The sequence below is a fragment of the Augochlora pura genome, chromosome 10 (genome assembly GCF_028453695.1).
Source record: "Augochlora pura isolate Apur16 chromosome 10, APUR_v2.2.1, whole genome shotgun sequence".
NCBI lineage: Eukaryota > Metazoa > Arthropoda > Insecta > Hymenoptera > Halictidae > Augochlora > Augochlora pura.
In genome coordinates this window covers 24050135-24073732 of record NC_135781.1, presented here as the reverse complement: position 1 = coordinate 24073732, position 23598 = coordinate 24050135, and the positions used below count along the sequence as shown (strand labels likewise).

General features: G+C 42.2%; 1 protein-coding gene across 2 annotated transcripts in view; it reads left to right on the top strand.

The window, feature by feature from the left end:
• Cv-c (RhoGTPase activating protein) overlaps positions 1-23598 on the top strand; it is a 386165-nt gene that overhangs the window by 303837 nt on the left and 58730 nt on the right. For both annotated transcript variants that reach the window (XM_078191879.1, XM_078191878.1), the window contains exon 9: positions 1231-1302. In XM_078191879.1, coding sequence (XP_078048005.1) covers positions 1231-1302 — 72 coding nt within the window. The remainder of the gene's footprint in view (positions 1-1230; positions 1303-23598) is intronic.

The window sequence follows — 23598 nt, the reverse complement described above, 5'->3', positions numbered from 1 at the left end:
AAAGATCCGCAGTTATTAGGAAGCTATAAAGAGCTGTTTAGAAAGCAAAGCAGCACGTGCGTTCTGCAGTACGAGCCGAATGTAATCGCGCGTAGCAAAGAATTTTCTATCAGGAACGCCTAATGTTGCAATCGATTCCTCCACACTCGATAATATAAAATCTATGTCGATAAAGTCGAGCAGTCTGATTATCTAATCTCTCCGAGTAAACTCGAGGATGCCAAATAGGTTATGAATGAGTACGAATCAGTAACACTTATTCGTTATCACGAGAACGTTCATTCTTCGGCACGTTTTATTCTTAAGCGAGCGCCTTATTCATTCACACACTATCTTTTACTCTAGATCTAGAATAAAGACAACACATTTGTCTCGAGATCTACTAAAACAATTCGATTCCTCAAATCAATCAAACTGTTATTTAGAACGGAACGTCCGACACTACATGAATGATCTGATCACTTTCCGACTGCTATACGAGCAGAAATCGTTCGGTTCAATTTGTTCTTTCTTCATCTCGTAATTGTTATGCGCACCGGTAGGTGTATTTCAGCGAAGATCGACCAGTCTCTCGCTTCGCGACGCGGGGAAACGCATTCCTCATATACGGCGCGATAGCTCGCTCGCAACTTTTTCACGTCCTCGTTCGTCGCAGTCGTCAAGGTATCCACGGTCCGTGTAACGAAGGGCAACGTTTCATCGCGATGCCGCTTTTTCCGACGAGGCCTTCGTTCACCAAACGAGCTCCGGGCCCGGCCCCGCGACGCGCGACAGCAATTTTCGCTCCTCGGCCGATAATGACACGATGTTTGTCCATGTGAATGCGGATCCCTTGATTTTCGCGCGGCACCCCAGAAACGAGTTTATCGCCCGGCGCGAGACGAATACCGGATACATACTCGACTTGGCTTGGGCTATCGTCGTCGATAATGATTCCGCTGTTCGTCCGCCACTCCGCAACTCTCTACTCGCTCGTGAATCACCGGAGATGGAGATTGCACTCTGACTCACGACTGACACTTTCGCCTTATTTTTCGTGTAATCGTCGATAGTTTTCCGACCGATGGGAATTATCCGTTGTTGTTGAATGCGATTCCATGCGCGTATTATAAATGTTATGATTTTTTAAGATAAATGGTACACGACTTACCAAACGAAATAAAATGTAATACTGTAGACAGAAATGATAATTTCAATGATAACGAACGCTGTTTTTTACTTTGCTTTCAGAAATCGAAGCACAAGAGGCTTGCAAATGGCTGAGGGCAGCTGGCTTTCCGCAGTACGCGCAGATGTATGAGGGTGAGTTCACCGACAGTTTCCTTTGCAACGCTATAATTTGGTACGACGGTCGTGTTTGTACAGTGTTACGCCCATTGTCGAAGCTAATTGAACAAAGAGCATTTGTAGAGCGAGACGATGGAACGCGGTTGTCTACGGTGACACGGGACATCCGGAAGCTTAGAAGCGCGCTGTTAAAGATCCATATTTTCGGAGAAAAACGAATCGGTACGGCAGCATAAACAAGAGACGAAGAGGTATGAATAATTCACGAGGGAGATATTAGAGAAGAGAACGACCGTGTGCGCAATTTAAAATCGCGGAATAAGATCTAGGGCTGCTCTTTTGAAAAGCTTCTAAACGGTCGCCCCTCGAAGCGATTGTCGGGTCCGTTCAACCCGGAAAATGTCACCGATAAATTGAAGCGACCCGGCTAATTAGAATAGGGGACCATTTTCGTGGGGAGGGGAGGGGGTGGTGAACCCTCGTTATTTTCAACGGCTCCAATTTATTTTCAATCTCGTCGACGATTATCAACCTGATCCCCGGTGAAATCCTGCTTAAGGTCCTCCGCCTCCGGAGGACATTCTTAAACGGTTCGGACGCGTGGAAAATTGTCAGACGTCTCGTCCAGATCGGAGGAGATTATGACTGAAAGAACTATTAGGAAATTCGAGCGCAGCGCCGGGCCCCCTCTCCCTCGTTCCTCGCCTCGCTGCTGGGAGCCATGTGGTTCTTTTCAATCATCCGGCCACCATTTCTCGCTTCCAAATGGTCACGTATAGCGAAAAGTCTGCCGTTGTCCGGTCGGAGAAAGGGAACACGTCGATGCGATACGATGTCAACCGTCGATGCTCCAAGCAAACACGATCATTAACGCGATAATTAACCGGAGACTTCGCTGTTGACTCGAATTTCCTCGTTTTTTTTTTACAGCTTTACTAGTGCATATCTTCCTAGAAAGTTAAACGGAAAATAATCTTTGTTTCCATGTTCTCCGTATCTAATTTAATGCATCTGCATTGTCAAAATATATTATTTTTCCACGACGAACGAGATGTTTGATAATCTTGTTAGGTCTATACTATCGTCTATACTAACAACTTAAGTCATCATTTTTATATTACATAGATTTAAATAGAATCTGTGTTTCTGTGTTTATCGCGTGTAAAATCTTCTCTCTGTATTGCTGTCACGACCTTTTCAACTTATTTGAATAATAATTTCGTTCAATAGAACAACGAAACGGTTCATGTATATGTGCATAGTTTTCTTTCGTGGAAAAGATACCTTGATGGTATGAATATATTATTTATTCAAATACTTGATGAACTATTCTAATACTGACATATATACGACTTGTCAAATTTGACTTACCTCGAGCATCAAACGCGTCAGGTTATCCACAGATTAGAACAGTTTCCATGAATATATTTCCTTCGGAATTGGTTGAAATTCAAACGATAGTTTCTAACTAATAAAGTTTTTTTCAAATTACTTCAAACTAATAAAGTTTCTTTTACTTAATGTAAAGTAAGCTATAAATAATAATAATATATAATAAATCAATAATAATAAAATAATCTGAAATAAGAATTCACAGTTTATTACGATTAACACTTTGCTTACGAAAATTGGACTGTTCGATCTAATTCCTAAATATCGATATACTAAGCAAAGAAGAAGAAAAAAATAATCAAGTTATTCAAGTAAAATAACATCGCTTATATAATTAACAAAAGTTACATCAGCCGTTTCTAATCTCTTAAATTCAATTCTGAGAGCACAGAAAAGTCTGTAGCCGTTGAGAAACGGTTATTCGAGAAACAGACCGTAGATACCGCATTTTTCACCAGATCTGGAACGTAATAAATAATAACAAATTCATTCACCGGGATTTAGATAACGAGTACCCATTTGCCAACTTTCCCCTGTGATAGCAAACTGAATCCATTGCGTAACAGCCAGCATTCGGATCGATAGCTGTTCCGACCAAAATGTGCAGATTGAAATCGATAAAAATGCAGAAGATAAAAAAAAATATTGAAAACGATGTTAGAGTAGACGATTATTGTATACGCGAGCTGGAAGTGTATCCGATTTGGGATATTCTAATACGTTCTCATCGATCCCGATTTTTCCAGTTAAATGGAAAGTTCTGGCACAAGAGAGTAGGGACACAGCCTGTGTAACGTGAGACCGTAAAAGGGGTAAACTTTCCCTGTTTCCGAACGTTGAGTAATGGCGCCACGGCCCGGAAGGCGATTCTAGTTGAAAATCCCCGCGAAAGCAGTGCTATTGGCGAGTGACACGTGGGCAGAGCGGATCGAATCGCAACGCTGCGCTGGCCAGCGGCGGAGTGACTTATTAGAGAACGGCTTGATGCGTCCGGACATGTTAATACTTATCATAATGGACCCTTTGTCGCGGTGGCTGCCAACAATGCGTTCGTTATTGCACTCTCGCTCGGCCGTTGCATTCTTGCAGCCTCGTGTTTGCACCGAGCCGCGGCGGTCCGGTAGCCGTAGCCGGTTCCTACGATTCTTACCGATGCCATTAGCGAGCCATTGTTTCATTCCACTGTTTATTTGCTCGCCGACCGCCCGCTACTGTATTTTCATTGTGGCTCGATTTTCGCGATTCGTGGCCGTTGTCATGAAAACCGTTCCCACGAATTCGAATCCCTTTCGCTCCTTTTAGCTATTGCATTAGTTTTCCAGTCTATTTAGAGACAAACAATTATATGAGACGCATGTCCAATTAATCTTTTAAAAATAAACGAAGGATTTAATAACTTGATAGATTAATTCAATTTAATTTAATTTAATTTAATTGACGCACTGTAAAAATGTGCATATGTAAGCCACGCAATTTTTATATTGAAAAATTTCTTCCGCAATGCTTATTTTGGAAGTTGCAAGAGGCACATAAATCCTTACACATTAAAAATTGTAAATTATGTATATATATTTCTTGATATTTGTGTATTATTGAAATTCAAATAATTTTAAATTTGAATAGCTTAGTTTCGTTAAACATAGTTTAACTTTGAAGAAATTAGCTACTTAATTCGTATAATTCATACGACGCGCGCTGATTTGAAGAGTTTTCATTTATAGAATTACAATACCAAATGACAGCGACGTAGCGGCGAGTTGTTGCGTTTTTTATCTGTCCTCGACGGACGAATCGCAGACGAAACGGTTCGAGGCGAGCCATCGAACGGGCCGAGAGGCCTTGGAAGTTATACTACTATAATAAGTATTACGGAGGTATACCCGATAAAAGAAAAATGAAAGAAACCGAAACAGGGAGACCTTTGTTTCCGAGGTCCGGCGTATTAGTAAAAATCTCACGTACTCAGGACAGCCGTCGAAAACATCCACATTCGTCCGCTTTTGGTGGTCCACGCGGACCACCCTCGACTCGGCCGACGATTCTTCCCGTCTAAAATCATACTGTAAGCCTACACTCGGGCTGCCTTTTTTTCTTACACCACATGAAGCCCGTCCGTGACCTCCGTCAGATTGTTTAATGGGTGTTTTCACCACACGCGATTTTTCCTTCGAATTTTCCACCTCCTGTCGACTCGCGATAACTCATCGTCACGCATCTTTTCGAAAAAGGTCCTGAAGCATGTGCAGCCAAAATATGGACGGAAGTATATTTTTCATTTTTAGATTAACTCCTTGCACTACCGCTTCTTTCATGCTGCGACGATTAGCACTTATTCGTACTTAATAATTTTCTTAATAGGAACAGACAATTTTTGTTTCCCGTCTTGTCTTTATTTACCTTTATTTCTATACTTTGATGACAGAAGAATTGATTTTTACTTCGATGTAGAAGAAATTAATTATATTCGTATTTAGTAGAGCTTGCATAAAAACTTCACCGCGAGTCTGATTCGTTATTGTAGTGCAAGGGGTTAAATTCACTTATGTTACTACTGAATATCCTCTTTAAATATTGTAGAGATAACAGAAAAGATTTTCATCGCAAGTAAGCATTTGTAAGGTAAGTATACCATTATTAAACAAATAAGTTCGTATTTGATTTATTTACACTCAATTACGTATACGATTCCATATCACGATGTGAACCATATCATGACGTATAAACCGTATCATGACGTGTGATCCAGCCTCGTCTACATCGAATCCGCAGCGACCCAGGGCATCGGCGACGCGACACGGTGACGCTGCGAATAAAGTAGCATTAACTAGGGAAGAAATTCGCCCACGTTGACGGAGTACTTTCATATCCTCCGTACGCGTATCACGGATACCGGAGACGGTATCATGTTCGAGGTAAACGAAGTTGCTCGCCAACCTGCTAAGAGAGCGTGTCGCGTGGTAACATTGAGCCAGGTGTAGAACCGGGGGAAAGGACTAATAACTCGTGTTCCAGAGTCATTAACGTCCTTGGTACCAGCCGAGTAATTCCAGGTCTTTCTTCAATTTCGAGAGCTAATGCGAGAATAATAATCAGCCGGACGTCGCGGCCGCGATGATTAATGACGCCGCCGATTTTTCACGTGGCCGCGAAACGCCAGCGCCGCCAATTTACGTCCGAGATAGACTCCGGTAACCCGCTGCCGGCTAAATAACACAATGTTGAGCGAGATTTATGCGGAAGCGAGCCGGGATCCGGGATTTTAGTCGTCGAATTATACGCCGCCGCCTGTCGGCATAAATTTTCCGCTGTCTCGTTACCGCGTTTGTTTAAATCAATTTCAATCGATTCGAAAGATTGGATATCTGGCCGGCCGGCCGGCCGGCCGCTTGCGGCTGTCCCGCAATCGTTCGGCTCGCCATTTAGTCTTATTAACGGAACCGCGATCTCGTTCGAAATCCGCAGCCAATCGTGGAAAAAGATTTTCAATATCCTGTTATTAATTGAAGCGGCCCAGTCTCTGACCCAGTTGTCGTATTGTGGTATCGCTCATTGTCGGCTGTCTTGAACGCTTGCATCGCTCTTCGACGAGCAGAACGTTGCTCTAAAATGTAAGGTGAAACGAATGGAACGAGTAATTTGGGCCAGAACGGGTGATCCAAGATTCGATCGCATTATCTCACATGCACTAATAACGAAACTTGCAATTTACACCCCATTTGTTATGAACCACTTAGCTGCATCGATCTAGTTTTAAGATCTACTTTGTACGCGTTCTATCGATAACCCTGGGCGCAGTTTCATTTGACAAGTTGTTCTAGAATTACTCTGAAAATACGAAATTTATGAACGCGTTTCACGAACACTTTAACCTAGATCTTAGGAGAAGTATGTTTGTTGCAAGATGTAAGTACATTCCGCTATTAAAGATTCTACACTGTGAATAAGTAGAGATTGCAACCTGGATGAAATTAAATGCTTCACGCCGTTGAAAAATATGATCAGTTTATAATTAAGGGACGTGCGAGACGAGTTTCTAGAGGTGTAGGCCGTCGATGGCTTCGGATTTTTGGGGGCAAGCACCCAGACGGAGATAGGGAATAATCGGCTCGGACCGGGGATCGCAATAACGTTGATTTAAAAGCCACCGTAAAGAACGTTTATAGTGCAACCGTTGCCAATGACTGTTCAAGCTAACTGCTATTTAGTTGCAATTTGTGCGGCTAGAATTAACCGAGCGTCCCGAATGTTCATAAATTCATTCGGGTTTTATTTGGATCCTTTTGCCGGCGCGCGGCACGGTGGAAGTTCAGACGAATCTCCCCCCTCCTCCTCCCCACCCGATGAAATATGCATAGACACGGACCCGGCCAATACATAACTTTGTTCGATAATAATTTGCTCGAACTTCGAAATAGCGGCGCGCGTTTGCAAATGAGCAATGTTTATCGATGAACTTGCGGAGCTGGCAGAGGTTCAAGCTCCTTCCGTGAAGCCGTCCGTTTCAGCGTGTATAATTCTCCCGCGTGACAAATGCGCGCATGAATAATAGACCGGGACACCGGGGGTGGGGACGCGAGGGAAAAATTCCACGGAAAACTGTTTGAAAATACTAGAAGGTTGTAGTAAATATTTTATATCGGTTTTAGCGGGCCTATAACTTACCGTGTATCGGTCCCCCCCCGAGCTAAGAATATTTTGCAGGTCTGTGCCGCGGTCGCGTGGTCTCAAAATTCGAACGGTGAACGCGGGCACGGCGCGCGTGTTAAATAATTAAACGGGTGCCGCGGAATCGATTCGACGTCGTCGATGCATGTCGGCCGATCTGTTAGGAAATTATTTGATTCGTAGCCGGCAAGTGCCGAGTCTCGCGATACCGCGATAGGCGAATAGCCCGGGGATAATGAGATTACATTGAAAAGCACTTTCTACGGGCACTGAAATTTCATTATTATTGCGGAACGCGCCGCGAGGCTTTTGTGAAAACTATCTTATCATCTTCTTCGTGTGACTTCGAAAGGATTACCTTTGATCCAGCTACCGTGTCTCGGCAAACAGGCGTTTCATTAAAGCGCGTGGTTATACTGTTATAGTTTCCACAGGATTCGCGCATTATTTTAGCTTCCTCCGCCATTGCAGCGAACGCGTGCACCATGCTCGAGTAGCAAAGATCGCGGCGAACGGTAATTGAATTTTAATCGAAATAACGAAATATGTCGAACGTAACAAATGTTACGCCGTCGCACAAGAAGGCGTGAACGCGTCGTTCAAACAACTTAACCGCAAACGCTGTTAATGCGTTCTAGTTCAAATTCGCAGAACACATTATCTGATGTGCAGTTATTCACGGATACATATTTGTCTCTAAAGAAGTGTTCGCACTCTCTTTGTCAACACTAAACGCTTGCTGAACCGGTTCCCGGGAGCATTCTACTTATTTCTGAACCAAACAAAGAACATCGAAGATTTCCCCTAAACGATGTCTTTAAATTGAAAATAACGCGTCTTCTAAATCATTCTAATCCGTTTCGGTGATCGACGTAAATGAAAATACAGGTTAGCACATTACTTGGTTCTTGATTTTAACGCTTCGTATTTCTTATTTTAACTCTTTGCGGTCGCATGTCAACTCTCAGCCGCCGAAGCTATTTAGTATTTATTTCTTTCAACTTTTGAATTTTTACATAAAATTAAAACGTATCGTCGCGTTACGTATATGTAAACTATAAAACAAAATTAATATACTTTGTTTTCCTTTTTAGTCTTGCATATTATGTATCAATATTCGTTCAACAAAAATTAATTCCGACCATAGTGAAACCTATGTATAAACATAATATAACTGCAAAGAGTTGTTGAAACTATAAGGCTTCTGCCACAGGAAATGTTTGAATAAATGGTTATACAATCAGAGACGAGTACGCTGAAAAATTAGAGATATACTGGAAGAAGGATGATCATTTTTAATAGCCAGCAAAAAGTTGTGAAAAATTCAGTCGATTTAACCCCTTGCACTATAACAACGAGTCAGACTCGTGACGAACATTTTGTACATAATTTAATAATTATAATTGCCAGTCGTTTCTATTAAATTGAAACGAAATTTGAATCATCTGTCGTCAAAATTTGGGAATGGAAGTAAATTAAGACAATCAAAAAACAAAAATCCTCTTATTCCTTCAAGGAAATTATTAAGGACGAAAAAATATTAATCGACCCAGTTTTGAAAGAGATCGTAGTGCAAAGGGTTAATAAAAATACAAATTTGGTATTTTGATAAGAGATTGGTTCGCGCTGACCTGATACTAAATCGTCTTATTCTCGGCGCGAAGTGGAGGGGGGATAGAGAATTTTCATGAAAGCACAGGATGCAGAAAAAGCGTCGCGTCGGAGCAGGGCGCAGTCGAGCGTTCAGCCGTGCGATGAAAAGCGGTCTGTCGGACGGTATCCATCCGTCGCTAATTAGTACACACGTGGATTAACCGCGGATCGCGTGTAACTGCAATCGAGACTACGGAAAGTATCGAGTCACGCCTCTCCTGTTTCCATTATATTAATCAAACGAGCCGAAGGGAGAGGAAAAGGAGTGACGGCCCGATTTGTTGTCCGACAACGCCGACTAAACGCGAGCGGACTTGCCGGATGTATTTCGTCGCGGCGTTAAACCGTCGCGTTAAGCCGTCCTCGCGTGAAATCCGGCTGGAAAATTTTAACGGATACCGCCTAGATTTTTCGTATTCGTCGCTGCCGGTTACGGGCCGGCGAACGTGAACGAGGACTGACGATTTCACAAGCTCTCGGACAATTGGCCTAATAAAAGAATCGGTAATTAACCGTGGTTCCATTCTCTTGTCTAGACACTAGATTCCCTCGTTTCCCCTATCTTTACGACTCAACACATCCTTTTCCCAGAAATCGAATACCGTAAGACATCTCGTTCACGAGAAACCTTGAATTTCGGAGAAAACCGATTTTCCTGGCTCGAATTTTTATATCGACTAATTGGTAATTTTATAGAATTTTCTACCCCTCTTCTTTTTATAGGCGCCTGTTCGTTTCCTAGAAAACCAACACCTCCGTGAGCAACCTCGTTCGAATTTCAAAGAAAACTGAGATTTTATGTTCCTATTTCTTGAATTGACTGATTGCACAGTTCCTTTCTCTACATTTCCGTGACGCATCAGCGTCCTCTTCTTTTTACGAGAGAATAGATCCTGTTACTAGAAATCCAATACCGTAAGAAACCTTCTGGAATTCGAGAGGAAGGCATGCTTTTATGTTCGTTATCCTAAATTGACTAAGTGCCTAATGTATTAATAACATATAGAAGTCATTTATCATTTACTATTTATTATTAGAATATATATAAGTTATTATGAAGCACCGAGGGTATTTTTAAAATTTTCATAAAAAGATAAAAAAGTAAAAAAACGACACTTTTTACATTTCTTTCCATTCCAAGTAACAGTAAAATTTAAAAAAAGAGTTTAAGACGTTCTAATTCCTTTAACATTCACAAAAAAATTTAACTTATTTATACCAGTTTTAAAACAGTTTTCCATTCCAAAAATATCGATTTTGATATAATAATAATATTAATATATATATATATATAACATGTTATCCATATTCCTCGAATTTCGAAACTCGCCATAGAAAACATCTCTTGCGTCACGGGACACCGTGCTTCCGTATTGAAGCATGCTTTACGATGTTGGTTCCGGATGTAAGTAGACGAGGACGACGATATCCATAAGCACGGTGTTTCGGGTTATAGATTGGATGTTTGAAACGAAACGATCTGACCTGAATTAATGAGCGGACCAATAATGCTGTCCCGATTGGCACAGGCCCAAATGAGTCATTTTACTCTGAAATGAGTTTTATCAGCGGACGTCACTGTTACGAATCTAAAAGTAGATGGACGTTGTTCCTTGAACCCGGTAGGGGGTTACATTCATCAAAATGCGAACATAATTGAGAAACCGCCTCTGAACGCGAGGTTCGACGACAGGGCGAGGAAATCGTGAGATATTGCGACACCTCCCGGCACCCACAAAACAGATGTAACACATAAAAGTGATGCATCGTTCTCGCCTCTGACGAGAATTCGTTATTCGGCGTGCGACGCTCGTTCTACTTAGGAGAATCGATACGCGACGCCGCGGCCCGTCGACCAAATAATCGTGGATCTAGAGTCCGGAGACTTGTGTTCTCGATGATACGCGGTTTCCACCGAAATCGGGCGAACTGTGATTTTCCGTGCTTTCGTGCGTTTGCGTAGTTTCTCGGAAACAAGGAACGCTTCCAAGAATACGGTTCCTCTCGCTGAATTTGTTGAGACATTTGAACGGCCTGCGGAGGGAACGCGAACGATAAAGTCTGGAAAACTATATGTGTTTACGTCTCGCGAGGAAAAGTGTATGAAACCGAATATCAGCCGTGATATAACCAACCGGTTCAACAATAAAGCGACTCCGTGCAACGAAAAGTTCACATTTCAGAGTTTTATCTTGTATACTGCTATTCTACCTGCGAGTTTCTAATTAGAAGTTGTGCTCGAACGCGTGCATTTATAAAATCTGCAGTCTTGAAAGAAAGGTCTTAAATGAAACAAGAAAGATTCGTTTGGAAAGGTTAGAATTTTGAGACACAGATTTATGAACCCCTTTAATGTCTCGCACTTTCTAGGTTATGTACTCTATGAAACTTAGTAACGAATGAAACGCACGTTCCTCTTACGAACGTAAATCGTACATTCGCGCGATAATAAAAGGATTTACACAGTTACAGAAGAAACGGATCCATAGGTCGGTGCGTCCTCGATGAAAAGAACAACTCGGAGAATTTCTTTGGATCGCGTTACCGTCGTATTTCATCGGACAAGCGATATGACGTGGAAGCATGCAATAGGACAAAAAACGGCTTCATCAGTATCTGGGTTAAGTGTCCGGCGCTAATGAAGTCACTCTATCACTCCGAATTCATTAATTTTACATTATAGAAAAGGAAACTTGTTTATCGACGTCTCGGCGAGCTGGCGCGAGGTTGGAGTTGTAACCGAAGAACGATGTCCCCATTTTTTTTGAGCTGCGTGTGTCCGTGTCCGTCGGGTCCGCCATTGAGGGTCGACGGATCGTCACGTGTTACGGGCTGTGTGCGGGTTTGCCGAAGATCGTCGAGTCGAAGAATGGGGTGGTGTCAGGTGGTCGCCGTTTCGTTTTCTACGCGAATTTACGAGGCGTACGCGGGTCCGCGTCGAGTCGAGCCGAGCCGAGCCGTGCCGAGCCGAGCCGAGTGTGCCAAAATAATTTCAATCGACCGGACTAAAATTACACGCGCGCGTCGAGAAGCCCGCCTCGCTTTGCCTCGCTCTGCCTCGCCTCGCGACCGAAGTCACGATTCACGAAATGCCAGGGTGTCGGAAGCACGTGCTGCTCTTTCTGCTCTTTCTCCTCTTTCAGCGGCTTGGAACGCCGCCAGTACAGCTCCGAGGCCCTTTATTTTCTTCTGTTTGCGTTTTCGTTTGCGTTCGCGTTCGCGTTTTTCGTTTTGGTCGCCGTCGCCGTCGCCGTTCCTACCTCTTCCTCACGCTTTTCCCGTTGCCCGGCGCCCGCTCGCTCGCGATCATCCCGTCAGCATAATCGAGTCCCGCTTTTGCCGGCCAGACAGTCCGTCTCTCACGCGGAATCGCCGCAGACATCGTACATACACCGGTCCACCAAATCCTGAGGCACTCTGAAAGTTAACGGAGTAATGGACTCGGTCCTAGAACGATCAAGGAACGCGGCTCCTCTTCTCATTTCAATAAATAGAGTTACATGCGTACGCGCCTTCGTGCCTGAAACTTTGCTTCTGTATTATTAATTCTGAATTACTAATTCTGTATTACTAATTCTGTATTACTAATTCTGACTTAACGAATATATCTTTAAAAATATACAAAGATAAACCAGATATTGCAAAATCAAATGAACAGCATTTGGACATTTCTCTTCCGAAGTCGCACAATTTTTCGAGAATTAATTTTAATAGAAATGTCTGAAGACAAAGTCCGAAAGATGTATTCTCTAAAAATTGTGCGGCTTTAGAAGAGAAATGTTTAAATGCAGTTGGTCGATAGACATCAAATTTGAAGAGGATCGCTAGCACACTTCTATACAAGAACAGGAAAAAAGTGTGACAGACGTCTTCTGGAAATGTAAAGTCTATCCAACAACTGTATCTTAAGTCCAGAACAGTATTAACGATATCCAATTAATAAGCATAAAATATAGCAAATGTTTTAACCCTCTGCAAGTCGAAGCTATTTTAATTCGAAATCCAAAACGTGTTGTTAAATCTATGGTATTTCTATTTGATATGATTTATTGCCTATGCATATGAAATTGAGCCTATTGACAAGTACAGTAATTGCAATTTGAACAGTTTAAATATAAACGAGTCTGGTTATTATCCAGAAAAATATTGTAATAATTTTTAGTGGCGCCTGCGAGTCGCCGTTCGAGTGTAAACGTTTAAATACGTTTTATTCTGGTATGAAGTGACGTCGTCGCAGCAGTAACGCAACGCGAGCATAATATTATCTGGTAAACGCACGCGAACCTAAATTCGTCTAAAATATTCCAGTTTGACGAGTCTCGAAGAAACGAAGCGGTTCCAATGACCCGGTTAATGATACCCGAGTTGTTTCGGGAACAGTGTTCCAGACGCACGCTAATTTGTATATTCGTTTTGTATTTTGCGCGAGGGCTTCCGTAACTTGCTCGCCGCTGAATAATAAGCGTCAAGCCTATTCTTAATCATCGCCAAATATTCTCGTCGCGCAAATACCCCAGAAACCTAATGAACCGGCTTCCGAGAGAGCGGCGCGGCGCGGCGCGGCACGACGCGACGGTTCATCCAACTATTTAAACGAGTTTCGTCCGCGGAAATCGGTGCGCCGCCAGCCGCTTTCGAGAAAATCCACGGCCAAAAACAACACCGTGAACACGGCGGTGAACGTACCAACCAGCAAATGCTAGTGCATGATCATTAACCCTTAAACAGCCGACGATAGCACGATTGATTCGGTCGCATACTCCTCGATTTGTTCGTATCTTGGTTGCTTCGGTGCAACAGGTCGCGTAGAATTTATTGAAACTGCCGAACGTTTCTGTGAAATCACGTGTTATTTCACATTTGAATATGCATTCATTCCGGCATATGTTATTGCATGCCGGTGTCCGATATTATTAAAACTAAAAATATTAGCAGTTTTGTAATAGCGATGAGAAAAGTGGCAGGATGAATAAATAGCAGAATGTAATAGGAATAAAGATTTATTGAATGTCTACGGGAAGAACAACTTGTTGGAGATCGTGATGCAAAGTATTTCGAAACCGTTATTTCAAAGCTGCATTGACTTGATAAGTAATGGCGCGTATTCCGCGAAAGAGGAACAGATGAAAGGAAAATTTGGGCCAGCAATGATTATTTAAACTAACTAGATGTTGTAACCCCGCTGAACGAGCCCCGTCCTAGTTTGCCGCGACCTCACGAAACGTATGCGGTCACGACTTACAAGATTCGCCGGAGCGAAAAGTAGAATGCATACGCATGCTCGTGGAACGGCATTATAAAAGCAGACGTACTCGTCTTAATGTACGAGCGTATTTCTTCAGGCGGTGTTATAAACAACCATGTATCTCTGCGCGAGCCGAGATCTCTGTCTATTTCTACTAGCGAAACAACGATTACTCCTTAACCACTTATTCTTATCCAAATTCCAATTTGTTGACGCGACCACGATTATTTTCGCGCTTCTTAATTTATATAATATTATTAGTCATTTAATTAATTATTTTAATACGTATTTTAATCGATTGACAAATTAATTATTAATTGGTCGTGTATAGTATCTAAATCAAATATATCATTATTTCGTATAGATATAATTAATCAGTTAATTAAAATCCAAAGATGAGCGCAGAAAATGCAGCGCGGAGTCGATCAACGATTTTCCGCGAGAAAACGTACACACAGGGAAAGTGGGTGAAGGCTTCTTCGGTAACGTCTACGCGTCGCCGATTTCTTTTCATGCGTGTTTCCGTGACTACGACGGGCACGCGGGATTATTATTGTAGCTACGGATGTATATTTACCTCTGATTTATTTCCGGCAAAAGTTCGCGTCCTTCGGTTTCGTACGGTGGATTGTAATCTAAGCAACCTTCGGTCCACTTTCGGGCACTATCGACGTTTACCGATAAACAGCCATTCGTTTTCACGGGCCACTATTTTCAGTTGCGATGTCAAGTCTGGCCAAGGCTTCCCATAACGTGAACCGAGCCGGTGCTCTTTTACGATCCCGAGAACCGTTTCGGCACGGTATCCGTTGTCAAACCGATCCCCGTCCGCAGACATAACCCGCTATCGACGCTGATAAACGACGTTGAACTTGATCGCTCCGTTGTTTTCTTTTTTTTCTTGCCCGCTCACCGGTAGAGGCTTCCCTTCGCAACTTCCGTTACGCCCGTTTTACAAATAGCCGACCTTCTAAGGAGGATGTCATTAAATTTAGATTTTGAAGGTCCGATTGTAAACGCGGACGGAACTCCGAGGTAACCTTGTCCGACCGTGTGTCGATACCATCGCTGTAAATCTCGACTGTTTTCGAACGCTCCCGTGTTCCTCTTGATTTACATCGATTTTTAGAAACAAGACATATGGACGCTGTTATTAATTAGAAATACTTCTGCCGTGACGATTATCCTCGAAGCAATTCGACATTTTTATTTCTAAGGAAATGTCCTTTGAAACATTAAAACTCTGATGGTACTCCTTTTTCAGAAATTGTAAGTCAGAAATATTAGTTCTGTATTCTTTTGTACTCGATGACATAGCCTGACATAACCTGACATATGGACGCTGTTATTAATTAGAAATACTTCTGCCGTGACGATTATCGTGGAAGCAATTCGACATTTTTATTTCTAAGGAAATGTCCTTTAAAACATTAAAACTGTGATGGTACTCCTTTTGCAGAAATTGTAATTCAAAAATATTAGTTCTGTATTCTTTTGTACTCGATGACAATTTTGTACCATATAGCTAAATGAGTCCATTAGGATTTAATATGCTTATAATAAAAAATATAACAACCCGTAATGCAAACGCGGAATTATCTAATTTTATATTTTCTAATTTTATAATTATTATATTTACGTAATCTTATTATTACATTGAAATTTATCAGTAATTTGCTCTGGACGTCAGAATTACGTGTATCCGTGGACGATTGTGTCAAACACCCGTGCCTACGTGACTCGGGCCGACTAAAATATACGGTTAATCTCTTTTCGTCTGATCTTCGACTAAGAGACTTTGTGACGCTATCTTCGAGCCACCGGCCTTTTGTCATTCTTCTAACGTCGAGCAGATGATAATAAGAGATAGTCTCGTTACCGGACCTAGCCCAGCGTCGATGGCACGTACGACGCTCGTTGTGTATGCAATTAGTCATTTAGAGGCTCGTTCCGTTCGCGACATTTAAAGAATTGAATTTAATTAAATGACGAGACAGGATGCGGATGCGTTTCTTGATATTCGTTTCGAACGAAACAGAAGTATTTCGAGTTGCGTTAAATGATATTGTTCGTTGATCTGTTTGGACGATTATCAGGTACTTGGTGTCTTGATTATTGTCTTCTTTTCATTTATTTTATAAATGGAACGATAGATTTTGCTAGACGCTTCGCCAAAGTCGCGTAATTTGTTAAAAAACAAATAATATTAGAAAGTAGCATTGATTAAAATAAAAGTATTATTTGATTAATTTTACTTTCTTTGCATTTCGTAGCTTCAAATTACTTTTATATAAAAATGGAAATTTCTATAAATTTATTCATAAAAATTTCATACATGTTAGGTGTTCGAAAAAGGTTTCGTATAATTCTGCTCGCTAAAGATGTTCTCGGCAGGAGGAAAGTGTACGTGCACTGGAAGAAAGAACGGTACGTTTTGCAACAAGATTCCCCGACATAAATATTTGAGGATCTTAATGCGATAAAAGTGGCGCGATAGAGAGATCGCCTCGTCATCGACGATCCTGTTTGCATCGGTTAACCACTGTACGCGTCGCATCAAAATCTCACGATACACAAGAGACGTGACACGCCATAACTTCAAACTATTCCCTCTTTTCGACTCCAAGAATTACTGAATATTCTTTAAATATCTTGAAAGCGTTTTTCATAGGATTTATAATTCTCGAATTTTCATGATAAAAAAAGACACGGAAATAGAGCGCAAAAGGTGCTTTATTTTCGAAGAAGATTTCATTAGGATGTCGTGCACCCCGAGCGCGCAGCAAAGGTTAAACAAAGCCGCGATACCGGACCGCATACATCGCGGGCATCGTGGGTATGATGTACCAATCAATTTCGAGCCGTTACAACTGGTTCGTAATGACAAACGATGTCGTTACATCTATCTGATTACACGGGGCACAACGTGGCTCGCGCGGGCCTCGTCCCGAGCCCCGAGGAGCGATAGCAACAGTCACGTGAGTTCACGTTCACGAGGTTCACCTGAAGTTTCTTTCTCTCCACTGTCCTCCGAGGTTCGTGTCACTGTCAAGGAAAATCTATAGAATTTTTTTCCTTGCGTCATCGTGTCTTCCATCCGCCTGTATCACGATGAATAATTTTTATTTCGCTGCATCACCGAAGTTCTGGCCTTGACTTCAGGAATTGCATCACGTTATTTTCGTGCATTGCGAGGCAGAATTTGATGCACTCTTTTTGATATTAATTCGTTAGAGAAAATGATTGTCAGACTAAATTTTCCTTAGACGTGTATTCTGTTTAACTCTTTGCGCTCGATGCCATTTTATGTTTAAAACCAAAATTGTTTTTCTGACCAACACTATTCCCATTTCACAAGACTTAGTGCATTTTATGCGTGTGCTATTGATTCGATATTGATTGCTTTTAAATAAAGAAAACATTAATAATGTATAAATTAGTTTGGAAAGTGATATATACTATTGATTGTATATCAATAGTGTATATCACTAGTATCACTAGTATATAGATATATACTAGTAATTGTTTAACTTTGGTAACCAACTATTACCATCGAGGATCACGTTAACATTTGTTGCTAATAAATTCCAGACAGCCTACTTTCACTTCAATGTTTAGATATTAATGGCAGATAGGAAAAATTTAATTTCACTTTAAGAGATGCGAGTAACGTTCATATTTAGCAAATTATGTTCCAAATCGTCGTAACGAGTCCGACACGATATTACAGGGCGAGCGGTTAAGGTTCTCCCATGGTCGTTACAAAATCGTCTTAATTCGAGGGATCGTATTACCCGTTCTATAGTTAATAGAAGTCGGCCGCGCTGTCGGACAATTTACGGCCACAATATCGACCAGCAATTCCTTAACTCCGCGATCGAATATATCCGAGCTGAACTCCGGCAGCAATTTACGACCGAGGAGTTCCAGTAACCCGTGGAACGTAACTTCGATCCGAAGTGAAAAAAGTTGGCTCGCCGAAAGAAGATAATCGGCCGAAAAGGAAACACAGAGGGGGTGGGGAGACAACAAATCACGGTGCACAGTGAAAGATAAGGAGAGCCGCTTTCCTTTTCATCTCGCTGTTTGCCGCGTGTAAAAACTGTTTCGCTAGAAAGAAAAAAGAAGGTGTTCGCGCGAACGTTCTAAATTAACAAAGATCAAAGTGTCCAATGAAAAAGAGCAGCTGCGAGCGAGAAGTTCTCCCGGCGCGTAGCGGAGCGGAGCGGCGAGACGTGCTCGAGAAGAAACAGGAGCGCGGCCGATTCGCGTGAACGTTTCCTCGAAACGTTCCACTTTCCCCGGCGAAGTTACAATTTCATCCCACGAATCTCGGGGTTTGCCCCGTGAGCGTGGTCATCGTGAAACAGAGCACTGCCCGTCGATTTGTCATATCTAGGCTGTCTTTCACGCGATTTCTCGCGGCCGCGTGCGCGTTCGAGCAAAATCGAACAGAGATATATATCTCCGCGGGTTGCCCGCCTCTATTTCGGTACGGGCGAGCATCTGTTCCTCGTTTCTTCGGCATCGTCACCGATCCAACAACTTCTACGGAGATTTCGCTTTTCTAGATCTGGTACAGTGGGAACAGGTGGGGAACAACTACCATGAATGGGATACGTGTTGAATGGGGCATTAGCAATTGCCACAAAAATTATCAATCTTTTATAATAAAATTATTCTTGTTTTTAACTGTGTTAGACGTATCTAATCGCCCTTGAAGCCGCTATGTATTAATACATAATTATAGCAGACAATTAACTTTTTTCATGGTAAAAAGTAATATTCTTCCTTTTTTCTTTTAACGTTGTATAAAGTACTGTCTCTTTTGGTAGGCTTTTTATTTATTTGTTTTTAATTTAAGAATGTTCACATATAGCATCAAATAATCTTAACATAACAGTTATTACAACTTAAAGTTTCGATGTCGATACCAAAATGAGTGGTACACAGAGAACGTTTATGGATGAAACGCGAATAAATCATGAAGTTAATAATAACAAAAAGTTAAAATATATTAGAAATGTTTTTAAAGGTTATTTAATTAAAAAATAGGAAAATAGGAACAAATTTTGTTGAAGAATGCACAGGAAAGAAGACTAGAAGATAAGACAACTGTTACCAAACGAAAATGTTGAAGAGAAGCAACAGATGATGACGAATGTCAAAATAGCGAGAAGAAAAAATTGACAAAGCTACGCAGGGTGAAATAAAAGTATGCATCAAAAGTATCGATGTCCAAGTATCCAAAAGTATAAAATGACGTCTGGTAGAGAGGCGATCATCGCTTTCCCCACTTGTCAGAATGTAATCATGGCTGAATTCTTCACGTGGTCTTATTGACAAGTAGGTTGGAAGTGGGAAAGTGTGAATGATTTCTCCAAAAATATTGCCGATACAAATCGACTGAATTCAAGCGAAGCTCATGAATACATTCAAACGACAATACCCACACGTATTATTAATTACACCGTTGCATACCTCAGTTACTCAATTAGTTCAAGTTTGACTTTCCCCGTCGCGTGCAACGTGCATCCATTCTTACAGAACAGATGAACACCATGTTGCATAGCATTATCGTTGATAATTTACCATCGATATGGCCGTCATTACCATTCATTCGCAATAATTAGCATCCACCCCGCTTAAATCTCCGGCGCATTCATTACCATACAACAAAGTAACTTATCATCCGCAGGATGCAACAATCCCTTACCGCGCAGCCTACCGACGATCATTCGAGCCTCGCGCAGCCGGATAAAAACGGTAAACCCACACCGATGTGCGCGCAGGAAACTCTCCCTCGTAATTGTTCGAACCAGATAAAAGAGACCACGCCGCGATCTCCGCGACGCGGCGAAACTTGGGTAAAGCTCGGCCGTTTCTGGTCCGTTCTTCAGTCGATCGTTAGAGACGATAGCCTTTGTTGCGCTTCCGATCGCTCGCGAATTATTATCCCTTATTTTTCCATCCTCGGTCAACCCGCGTTTCTCCTCGGTCCCACGCGCGACTCGCGCGCCGCGCCGCGCCGCGACAAAATAATCTCGCGCCGAGATAAATTATTCGCCGCGCGGCGAAAATGCAAATTCGTCTCGGTGGGCGAGGGCGGAAATTTATACGCAGCCTGCCGGATACTTTTACTTTGCAGGGCACTTAAAGTGGCCAATCTCTTTGGCGAAGGCGCGCGCTTGCACGCACCGCGCTCGCGTTTCCGCGGCACGCTGTTTTCTGCGTAAGTGGCTGAGGGATCTCTACCGTAACTGACAATGCTGCATCCCCATTATACACAAACTAGTCGCCATTTTCAGCCGATGGTGTTTGACAAAGAAATGTTTCTTATAAGATTTAGTAATTAGTATTTGATCGACAGGAATTTGCTGTTGTTTAAATTGATCTCGTTGTTTCATCGAAAATTAATTTTTTTTTAAATTTTAAGAATAACAATTTCTTGTCAGTTGAATATTGAAAGGAAATATTTTTCTAGCAGACCATCTGAAGTTGCTGAGAAATCTATGGGACTAATTCGTGCCTCGCCCTGCATAAAAATCGTCCCATTGTCCGATTAATAAAGGTAAACCGATCGAATCGTTGTCTTATCGGACAAGATAAGGATTCCCGACATTTCCCGGGAATTCCGAAACGTTGGGAAGTCGACGAACCGGTTCCTCGATGTTTCGGGGGTCCCGCGCGACTCTAATCCGTACACGTTGTCCGAGTCGCCTGAGTTACGCACCCTTGAAAGTCTCGATGCTCACGTGACCCTCTGCACGTCGTCAGACTTTAAAGCTACTTGGAAACGCGGCGCTCTAGTCTCCAAAATACTTGGCCTCGGGTGGTGTCTGACGTCACCCGTAATCGGGATAGAGAAGAGAAAGACGAGCCATCGTGGGGCACCCACCTACTCTGCCTACAACGTGCTTCGGCCTCGAGTGCTCGGAGTGTAGCATCCTTATCTGACACTGATCCATGCTATTTTTTTAAGCGCCGACTTCCGACGTTATCTGGGTCGGAGGTGTTCGGTGAAATTCGGATCGATTTCGTGGATCGGCGACCGACACAGATTGTAATAGGTCCAACGTAATTACCATATTACATGCCCCGGCCTATGAATCTAGATCTGGAAAATCGTTGTTTAATCGGTCGTCTGCCGGCGACTTAATTTACACATTCATGACCGGTGACATATACGTCCGGCGTCCTTGTAATTTACATAAAAATAGATAAATAAATTTAATCGGACTTTGTTTTTTAAAAGTCACGATACGTAGAATAGTATCTAAGGAATTTGCAATTTCGCCTTGCTGAATTCTATTTCGCGAATATTAATTAGTTAACTGCCAGGGGAGGTATCGTGCGCGAGGATATCTGCGACTCGCGACGTCCTCCTCCCGTAGAAACGGCAGACCGTTATTTCGAGCGATGACATTGAGCTCGAGCGAAAAATGAAAAGGCGAAAACTGGGAGGACGGTTCTACGACACGCGAGCTGCTCCGTAATGAGAAACCCGGCTAGTAGATTCTTTCAAACGAATCGCTTTATGTACCAAAGGATTGCGGCGATCTCCCATTGCTGCCGGCTTTGTGCGAACAAATTTTTATTTCGACGCTTTTACTGTTTCTGTGGTCAAAGGCGAACGCTCCAAGATAGAAATTTGTTATTTTATATATATTAGAAAATATATATGTCTTATGTATATATATATATATATTTTTTATATGTATTAGAAAATATACATGTATATTAGAAGAAACAACTGGAAACAGCGGAGGACTCGTCAGAAATCATTTCGCCGATAGCTGAACGCCGCATCGTAAGAAATACGAAATTTCGACAAAGGCTTCAGCCGAGATCGAAAAGGGTGAGTTTCGCGTTGAAAAAGGGAATTGCGACACAGTGAAGGATCAATTACATAAAGGATAGTGCGCACGTGGGGTATCGAGTGTTCAGAAAATGTCCGGCTTCCTCGAGTTAGGGGAACACCATAGCAGGCTTCATGCAGCAAGCAACCATTTTTTTTCATAAATCTTATTACGGATTATATGTAGAAGAAGAAGCATGCGAAGGCTGCAAAAAATTACGCGATCGCACAAAACATGATAAAAATAGATTAAGAGTATTTTTAATATTTTTCTTATCAGTCATAGTTTCTGCGAAAAAAGGAATTTAAAAATCATTAGGCCGTACTACTTTCTCGAAAACGATGAACTACTTTGTTTAAGTGATTGCCTCCTAGTCATACGGTTTTATCGGAGGCTTCGTTGGAACTTATTTGTTGAAATGGATACTACTATGGTAGAGGCTTGGGATTGTTTTCACGGCCATTTCGACGGCGGTGGCGACAAGTCTCGCTCGGGTTTCCATTTTTAGGTTGCCGTGGCGAACTTCTGCTTCCCGAAGCCGAATTAAACGTTTCCCTTCGGACACACCTTCGGAATCACGAACCGTTGGGATTCGCTAGGTTCGAGCACCTCTACAGATTTGGCTCCGCGCCAAAGTGGTCGCGTCACGGTTTCGCATACGAAAATCCAAAAGGTCCTCGACGCCGCGCTATACCGAGAAACCCGTTCGGTTCACTGGTACACGTGGTCTCCTCTTACGAAAATATTGGACGAATATTTTTATAACTTCCTGCAATGTTTTCGTACTACGGACGGTAAACGATACTGCGCTCCGTTGTGTCTCGGGGACCGGTTGCCAGCGGCAGAAAGCCTTACGTCGCGACGTATGCATAGTACATTTATTTATTTAACCATTTATCTTCCGCATCGATTATAGATCAGTTCAAAATCGGTTCTAAATCGTTTCTAAATCGTTTTTAAATCGTTTCGGCTCTATTAAATTCTCGCGGTACGTATCGGACTCTTTCCCTTTCGCGAAGAACGACTGTAATGAACGAAATTTTCAGTCCAATCTAATACCGCTGGTTCTCTCTATACAAGCATCAATCAGCGAGAGTAATTGCCCGAGAGGGAGAGAGCGATGGAGAAAGAAGAGATCGCAACTTGACACTTATTCAAATCATCGAATAGAGCGATAATACCACAGCATCGCGTTTTGCCAGCGTATCATTTGCAGATTGCGGTCATTTACAGCGACCCGCATTTTTCTAACGAATTAACGACGGAAATATTTGTTTCCACGATGCTGCTTAGACAGTCAATTTTCGTGTAAAATGTTCGCCTCAATTATTTCAGAAAATAAAACGTACACGATGTTCGTTGCTTTCATCTGTACGTTATCATCGTGAAATAATTGTCTCAGCAATTCCAAACGAAAGCTAAATTTACTTTCAGTACGGATTTTCTGAATAAAGAGCGTCGAAGTGACCGACGCTCCGCAAACCGCCGACGCGCTCG